This window comes from Ylistrum balloti, unplaced genomic scaffold, assembly GCF_031769215.1.
Source record: "Ylistrum balloti isolate Yb309-2 unplaced genomic scaffold, AGI_CSIRO_Ybal_v1 Utg369946, whole genome shotgun sequence".
In the NCBI taxonomy this organism is placed as follows: Eukaryota; Metazoa; Mollusca; class Bivalvia; order Pectinida; family Pectinidae; genus Ylistrum; species Ylistrum balloti.
The window spans coordinates 1,368,091-1,377,885 of NW_026782051.1; the positions used below are offsets into that span (position 1 = coordinate 1,368,091).

At 37.0% G+C, this 9,795-nt stretch overlaps 1 protein-coding gene across 1 annotated transcript; it reads right to left on the bottom strand.

Moving 5' to 3' along the window:
* Positions 1 to 489: 489 nt before the first annotated feature.
* LOC132547328 (angiopoietin-related protein 6-like) lies at positions 490 to 5,831 on the bottom strand. Its single transcript, XM_060211092.1, has 5 exons — positions 5,546 to 5,831; positions 4,725 to 4,786; positions 4,155 to 4,251; positions 1,948 to 2,112; positions 490 to 743 (listed from the first exon to the last, which is right to left on the bottom strand). Exons 1-5 carry the CDS (start codon positions 5,829 to 5,831, stop codon positions 490 to 492), a joined length of 864 nt encoding a protein of 287 aa, XP_060067075.1.
* Between the last annotated feature and the right edge of the window lie 3,964 nt (positions 5,832 to 9,795).

The window sequence follows — 9,795 nt, forward strand, 5'->3', positions numbered from 1 at the left end:
CATTTAAAGTTCCATCAAGGGCATTCAAGCGAAGCCTACGCTTATAGTTTAGAGAAACACATCCCCAAACCATAAACTCCTGCCATCAAATGATGTTGACCTTGCAATGAAATTCTAAAACATTGCACTTCTCTATCTGTAACCTTTCGACGTCTGCCATACCTGGGAGGCTCATTTGCATGACCGATTTGGTTTGGGCATTAACTGAGAAACAGAATGGTTGGCATCAAAGCATGCAACTTCTTGCCTGTATGTTTCAGCATTTGTCAACTTTTGACGTGTCATTTTGTATTTTATTGTTTGGATAAGCACATGTATGACTGACCAGTTTCATCCGAATTATCAGTAAGGGGTGTAATACTTGGTAGCGCATGGCACCAATCACAAAAGGAGACACTTCGATGACATTGGTCCGTTTGGGTAACTTACACGGCGTTAATCAACAAGGAAGATATTGAACTTTTACAAAAGAGGTTTCAAAGATGATATCTAAAGACAACTCATCATCATCATTGCTTTCTTCATTGGCCTGAATCTGTTGTCATATGTATACCAGACAACAGCCCACCGATCATTTATTCCGGTGTCGGGTTTCCATGGACCGTTGATGTTACAGGAACTGCAACTGGCAAACCAGAATCCAGATTTAAAGGCATCAGCACAGGAATTATGGGTCAGGTCATTATCTTTATCCTTTGTTGAAAACTGCATGTGATTATGGTTTTTTTTGTTAAGGCAATCTCCTGTAAAAAGTATGAGATAATTTAGATACTTTCATAGTAATATCACACACACACACACACACACACACACACACACACACACACACACACACACACACACACACACACACACACACACACACACACACACACATATATATATATATATAAAGACATCACATGTTAATGTGCTATATTGTTTCCATCATTGTCATTTATATTTTCGTTTAAAATTGTGATGAAATAATGTTTTTATCCTGAATGGCAGCAGTTATGATTGCAAGCTGAGCAAACGTTTTAAGAGAATTTGTTGTTAGTGCAACGGTATTACACACCTAATAGCAATTAATGTAAAGCAGGCACCATGCGTTTAAAATAATTTAATTAAAAAAAAGGTAATGTGAAATAAATAACTGGTACACCTGGTGTTTTGGAATACCACATTGTCGCCCGACACTATAATGTTTATTCTGTCTATATTGGTTTGAACTTTTTGGATCGTTTTTCGTCTTTCGTTTTCATAGTATGATTATCAATTGTTTATTTCGGCTATCACATCCTCATATCAACATAGCAACATGAATACGATGTCCACTGATGATTGACATGTTGATAAATCATGTTGAAAGTTGTTTAATAAGAAGAGCATTCACAAGAGGTTTTAGTATCTATCATTTTCTGCCAATGAGGCCAATAATTCTCAAACATGACAACTGAACTCATTGATCATATTTCACAGCCATCCCAAAACTGGACTGATACAGATAGGTTAAAAAACGATAACAAATGTTAGCTGGTAATATGGAAGACGCAATGCATCCTCCTATCGTTTCACGTCTTCAATCCGTCGCAACAAGGAGGCATAATGTACGAAATTCGAGAAAAATCTTCCAGTACGTGTCAGGAAAAATCGTCAGAAATGTTGAAATGACAAAATTAAACACGTTTGCCGTTTTGCTTTTCTCCACCAGACACTAAAGAAAACTGTTTATCGGCCATTTCGTTTTTCTTACCAGCTTCAAAATTCACAACTCGTCACATAGGTAAGCCTGCATTTGTATATGCGAACTTTGAACGTATAGCAAATGAACTATGTGCTGAATTTGAAAGTCAACATCAAAGATGGCAACCTGACAGTCACTTGTTTTTCCTGGTAAGTTTCAAAAGCTAACATCGTACACATATAGACATGTTATACGCGAACAGTACAACATAATATACTTACCAGCAGTTCCACTGTAACCAGTAACGTTAAGGCGGTAATTGTCGGTTTCTGGGGCCAACTCGAAATTATCATACTGGGCGTACTTCCTGACACCTTTCCATGACTCAACAAGAACCAGCAAAGAATGAGGACCACTGGCTGTGAGTTGGTGCATAAGCTCAAGCCCTAAAGTTAAATGAGTCAATTCATAATTAAGTATATCAGAAATGATAGGTTTCGGTAATTAAAAACAGTTGCGAAACCATGTTGTCAATCTTTTTTACGTTTTCTGTGAGGTGTCATTTGTACTTTTAATGTTAGTGCGCAAATGCAGTTTTAGTATGAACAATCGAACACATGGCAAAAATGCCACTAAGCTTTGATTTTTACTAGGTGGTTCAACATCTCGGATAACGTGGATTGAAAGGATTTATCCTAGTATGCGAACGAGGAAGAATCAAGAATTCACGAATAACATAAAAATAAAAAAAGTGGTAATAATCCTGTATTGTCGAAATGAATACCATCGATGCTCATTCATTTCTGTGACGTGCTTATTAGTTACTGTTGCTATGGGTACGTAAAAATCAGCATTGAAACTGTTCGAAAAATTGTATCGCAGTAACTTTTTTCCTCGAGTATGTCATTAAACTGGACACTTGAATGCATTAAAAATAATGAACACTGATATGTAGAAGCAGTTTTAAAAATTCCGGAGTTATTATGTAAGTTAGCTACGTATGTGTTGGTTCGATATAGCCGTGTTTCTACGAACCGAGACATTGCACTTCGAAGATTGACACTGTTTTCACTGATTTTTATCGGATAAATCTCTCAAAGCATGGTGTGACAGTAATGAATAAGTAATAGATATTTTTTATGTTTGTACACTAACGATATCTTTTATTTAAATGAAAAGTTATAAGTATGAATATAAAACAAACAAATGTAATGTGAAACACTCGTCATTTGCCTCATACGCGTGGAAGCGCATCCATTCCATACACATAACTTAGTGGTATCGATACCTGAAGTAATACGAATATTGTGTTCACATTAACATCCTTAAGAGTGATTCCCATCAACAACATTTTAAAATAAAACTAGTATCTTTACTGAACTGCATCGGCGCGGTAGTTTTCTTTTTTCTTTTGGTTCTCTTTTGGTTTCAGGCAGCCATAAGCATAAACAAGACATAGTAGATTTACGGTTAACAGACTTCAGTGTAATTTATTTGAAGTTTGGTTGCCTAATTCTGTATCAATTCACCTGTGCTTCTCTATATATGCAGGGGTTATTGTTCGATCAAATATTTAGATAGGACTTGTTAACGACTGACCCATCACACTCAGTCATTCGGAACGAAGTCAATAAAGTCTCACCAGAGACAAGGTGACGCCTGAATGTTCGACAAAAAAAAAAAAGGAAATTATGGATGGACCACAAAATATATTCTACAAACAAGCAATATTCGACTCAACAGTGTTCTATTTCAAAATCTGCGTTTAACTTACAAAGGTAAAGAAGAAAAAAAATTGGGACTGAATAAAACATTCAACTCAGCTGATGCATTCGATTCAAGTAGGTTTTACTGTAACTTTCCTTTTTTTTAACTGTATGGGTGATACTTCTGACGTTGAGTGTTAGGGGTGACAATAAAGGAAGAAATGTGGAATAGAAGAGGAGGACCGGTAGGAATTTGGCAGGGGGGAGTAGATGTGGTATGGGGATCTATGGGGTTCTATCGGGGATGGGGAGGATGAGAGGACCCTACGCTTACCATTCTTAGAATGTTGTAAGTCCTATCTAAACCTTTTACAACTGTTGTGTTAATCTGATCGATAATGTTGGTTTGCAGTATGCGGTTTTGCGATAACACAGATCTTCACTGATGATGGTAAATATTGCAAAGAATAATGTTTAAACCTACGTAGATGGATTTGTTTTTTTTGTTTTTGGTTCCCGGCAAAAGGACCTTGCTGAAAGTCTACAGTGACTTGTGCTAAGGGCATCGTGTCCCCTGCTTGACAACATTTACAGCAAGACAGTTACATTTACAATTCATAAATTTCCCGTAAGGGGTCAGCTATCATTATCAATATATTCCATAAAAAAATAATAATTTTCTAACGCCTTAACATTGTATATATGTATATTATATATATATATATATATATATAATCTGTGCGCAACTTACTGTGATTTACATAGCCAAGTTTAAATCATACCTATCCAAAATTCTCCTAATGGATCCCCAAATCCATTCTTGTAAGCATTCCAGTCATTGTCGAATGAAATATTTCCATTAAATCTCCTTTGAACAACCTGTTTATGTAAAAAAAACATCATTATATAGTAATTTCTGATGGATGTTGAAAACATTATATTTAAAACCGGATTTGATAGTATTTAGCTGTTTGCAATGTCTGAGGACCTTAATATCCAAAGTATTGAAAACACATACTTTATTAATTTTTAGTGTTAGCACATCTCTCCACCTGGTTCTTGACCAATTTGTATTGTCTTCGGTAGCCTCCTAGGTTTCAACAATTCAGGCCCTTAGCATCATGGGCAACTCCTAAAGCGGCGAAACTGCCACATGATGCAGTTTTACTTCCTTCTATGGTTTATGTCTTGAATGGTGATATTTATTTATGCGTTTGTACATAGGTGCATGGATGTCTTTTGTAAATCTGTTTTATTTAGGATAAAATTACAGGCATATGCATATTTGAAAAATGTACATGTCTTACATACATTTCCCCTAAATAGTTATATTTATGAATCTATTTCCTTACCGTCCATACTCTGTCGTTAAAGATGAAGATCGGAGCAAGTCTGGCAAATGTAGTGTTTTCCCCTGTAAAATAAATCATGATGTAGGTATAGGTATCTTTGATTTCATGTATGCTATATATAAATCTGTATCATGCATTAACATCTTGGCTTCAACAATTTTTTTTTTCGTTTCCGTCTTTTTCCCGATTATAGTTTATAAAATGGTAAAGGGTTCCTGCACTGTTTCTCGGATTGGCAGTTTTTACTGATGTTTTCACAGATTCATTTCGATGTTTTTTTTTATTTATTTTAGGTAGATCAATGAGGTTAAGAAATCAATGGATCTAAAAGGAGCGGAACATCTTTCAAGGAAAGAAAATCAACAGGCATATCAAACAACAGTAATGTCAATTCACAACCCGCAAATTACAAAGATCTCTATCACAGTACACCAAGTGCAGGGATTATTCAGGCAGGATGAAATGATTAGATACGCTTAAGAAAAATACAAATTTAAAGACAGCAAATGACAACCGAAAAACTTGACAAGACTCCTACGTTAATCCAGATCTCAACAGTATTAGTATAATTAAATGAACTGGTAAGATCCACAATGTCATATCTGCAAATATTATTTTTTGTTTTAAAAAAGTATATCTTACATCTTGTATAGGAACATCGCTAATGAAAAGGCAAAACTGTGACAATTGTATTAAGATTCAACAAACGTGAGTTCGCAGAAAAAAGCCTCATATAGAACATATGAGTACATTAATTCAGCATGTGCGTTGGATGAACAGAATAAAAAGAAATAAAATGAAAAAGAAAAGAATAAAATTACCGTCTGCTTTCTTTTGAAAATAGGTGTATCCGTCATTGCTGGGATTATTTGACAAACTGTGTCTTTTAGAATATGTTTTACATGACTTCTGTGCTTGGGTATATGCAAATGAAACACATTCCTTCTTTTCACATAGTTTCGCGCAAAGAGGGAGCTCGGCAACATCAGAAACGTGGTCTATCAACGACACAGCATTATTAACGCCTTTTAAAATGGCGTGGTAAGAATAACCTTCTGCAGTGGCAACAAAATCGAGAAACAAGTATACTATGACCGAGGAGATCATTTTCAGTTGAAGTGAGGCAAAACAGACAGAAATCCTACGTCGTCTTGCAGTAGGCGAGTACCTTTTATATCTATAATGTGTATCCGTGCAAATTAAAACGTGTTTACTTGTTCACGCGGCATAATATCACCATAAAACTTCATTAACCAATAGAAATGTTTCAGATCATGCTTCACTTCCACAATAATTAAAAAAATATGAATGCTTATCTACAGAATGTACGGGAAATGTGGGAAATGAAGTGTAATTAATTGGTTTTCGTTAGTATTCCTTGTCATTTTGTTGTTAGAAACGTCATACCATACAATAACCTGATATTTACACGGATTGGTCAGGATTTACAGGTGGGCGTCCGCAATGAGGCAGAAGACTCTTACCTTGTTCCTTGCCGAAACGCAAAGTTTTATTCTCATTTAACCTTGTAATAATCTCGGTGTAAATCGTTTATCCCTCCTTTCATCATTCATAAGTTAAGTCATAATTGTTTGCTCAGTCAGGCAGCACCTCGTGCTTTTTTCTATTGAAAATCTACCAAAATGAACTCGAAATCAAAATTTCTTGGAATAATATTGTAAGCTAAGAACCATTCCAACAGGGAATGAGAGATCTTTTGGTCTGTATGTTAGCCAGGTTTTCAATATTTTCAGTCGATATTAAATCAATTAAACAATATGATCTTTCCGTAAACCAAGCCCTATGGGTCGGTCAGGTTCAATATTTACATGGCGGCTGTCGTCTATTAAGCAGAAGACTTTAACTCTTCCGGAAAACCTGGACTTATTTTCATTGTACTTTTTTCAGGAGTGCCCGTGTAATTTTTTCTGTTGATCATATTTTACCCTAGTTTTAATAAAACTGAGTTTGAATTACGATTATCTTTACTTGCTGGCATTTTCTTGCTGTTTTTATTGATACCTCATCAATCTGACCCATTCCATATTATCACTTATAACCTGAACTATACTAAAAGGATAAAGAAACGCAGAGTAAACTTTAAACCAGAAATTAACTATGATATCGGGCTACATTTAAAACGAAATTTTGTATACTTACAGATAAATTAAAGCTTAAAAATTTCCAAAATCTGTATTTTGCATCTGACAATTGGTTTAGAGGTACTAACGATTAAATTGAATGGACCCATAGGATTTTGAAATTAAAATTGAGCTGAGTCATCAATATCTTGTGTGTCCGCCGTTTGCTGTGGTCACGGCCCTTATTCTTCTTGTCATAGTGTTCATGAGAGCGTTAATCCGTCTTATGGGGATGTTGTCCCACTCTTCAAACAGAGCTCTGGTCAACTGCTCTCGACTAGCAGTGGGTGGCTGGCGCTTTCGAACCTGTCTATCCAATCGGTCCCAAAGATGGTCGATCGGAAACAAATCAGGGCTATATGGCGGCCAATCTATTGGTTGAATGTTGTTGTTGGCCAGAAAGACTTGGCAAATCCTTGCTACGTGAGGCCTAGCATTATCCTGCTGGAGGGTTAGATTATGCTGCTGTAAGAAAGGGATAACATGGGGTCGGAGGATCTCATCTCTATACTTAGCTGCTGTTAAATTGCCATCAATAACAACAAATTGTGATTTTAACCCGTGTGAGATTCCTCCCACACAATTACTGAACCGCCCCCAAACCCATCCCTCTCTACAACGCAAGCGTCCGTAAAACGTTCGCCACGACGTCGGTAGACACGTTGACGGCCGTCAGATCGATAAAGACAGAATCGAGACTCGTCCGTGAAGAAAACTTGTCTCCACTGCCTCAGTGGAAACCGTCGTGGAGCATGTGCAGCGACCCAGGCCATACGACGCTGACGTCGAGTAGGGGTAAGGTGTGGACCTACGTAGGGGCGACGTGCTCTTACACCAACTTCTCGTAATCGATTCCTTACAGTTTTTGAACTTATAGGACGCCCATGATTTCCACGAACATTAAGTGCCGATTACGCACATGAGAGACGACGATATATCGATCATGACGTCGTGACGTTACGCGCGGACGTCCTGACCTAGGTCGAACGGCCAATGGCCCAATTTCCCGAAGACGTCTTACAAGACGTTGTATAGTGGAAACATTAGCACCAAAGTGCCTAGCAACCTGATTTTGCAGCTGTCCTTGCATCAGCATCTGAATGGCCTGACCCCTCTGAACTACTGTGAGTCGTGCATTCTTAAAACGAAACAAATTCTCAATTAATTTTAGGGAAGCAGTTGGTCTGTATAAAGACTAACGAAGAGTGACTTGACCAACGCTGCATGAGACCAGAACAACACAGCGCACGAAATTCTTGTTTTTTGCTTCTTCCATTTACCAGAGCTGCGCAATGTACCGTGACTAAATTTTCGATACATGACAAGGTGTAATATGAACTCATTACTCAATCCACAAAGTTTCACTTTATTTGGAGAACGCGTTTTCAAAATATCGGAATAAATATTACCCTGCGTTTCTTTATCCTTTCAGTATATTTCAGATAGAAATCGAACAAGTTGTACTCAAAACTCCAAATGCATTTCTTCCGAAGTGATATGTTCGGACTTCTTGCCTTTTTATGTCCATACATATGCGTAGCTTACTCTGTTCAGAAGACACTGGAGACACTGAAATTTTAAACATAATTGACAGGTCTTGGTCATTACAATGTTTTTCAATACTTCTTATTTCACCAATACGTTAAATCGTATTTCGTCCATGACTTCCAAACAGGACTTCTATTGGTTGTGCTATAACTTGTATTCAAGTACATATCATCGTACATCTTGAGAGAAGACAACTTCAATCTCTCATTTTTTCAATGATAGATGTACATTACAAGCACATTAATAATCCAATGTTTGAAGCAGAAAACCCTACATTAGGTTTCGGAGTGCTTCGCAATATATGTACTAATTAGTATCATCCCGTATGATCTAGTTCATTTTAAACCTATCAGATTTAATCATGCTGTCCATCCTTTGAAATAAACATATAGGTTACAATGTTTCTACTAAATCATATCACTTTTATGAACAAAGATGGAAGGCGTTACCTTATTTGTATAGTGGAGTATGTATGATGTGCTAATAAACTAGGTCAGGGGTAGAAATTAGGTAAAGAAAAAACTTGAAAAACTGGAACTCGACCTGGAAATTAACTGTTGCAAAAATATCAAAACGCGCATCAACCAAAATACATGGTTCATACAAACTTTCCAAGACAAAATTCAAGGACTTTTCAAGGCTCAATTCACTTTTTTCAATGCTTTTTGTTCAGAAATATTAAGTACGTTTTACAATGACAAACGCAGAAAACATAATATGTATACCGATTTCAGATATTTCAATTAAGGTTAGTTTTGTCAGAGGTGTCTTAGGGTCATCATTCATATTCAACTGTATACCAAATCAAGTCTTTCAGAGCATTCACTTTGCTTTCAATCAAGTCAGTTAAGTTTTTGCACTGTTCAGTCCTTTCCTTTGCACTCCTGCGAAGGGAATTAGAATGAGACAAGTGAGTGAGATTACTTTCTACCTCAGTGAATCTGGTCCTGTTGAGCTTGCTTATTTCTTCCTCCAAAGCCTCACGCTTTCTTTTCTGCTCAGTTTTGTTTTCATGTCCCTAGCCTCATTGTTCTGCCAGGTATAAATCATACTTTTGCCTGGCTGCTCTAGCACTAGACAGTAGTTCTTTGGCAAGAGAGACAGTTTTCTGTTCAACTTTTATATTAGATATCTTTTTTTGTTTTTTAAACATTCCGTCGTGCATGCTTTAATCCTCCGACGTGACTCCTCAACGCCGATTCCCCCATCTTTCCGAGGTCTATATCTTTTGAACATCGTAAACTGTGGGCCTTACATCAATCGCCTTTCACTTCCCTTACCCAGTTATTTGCAGCGCGAAGCGGGGGGAAGTGCAGATTGCGCATCGTGTCCGCGCATGTTTGAATTACCTCCCTTTACCCTTAGTTGTGACTAAAGCCATG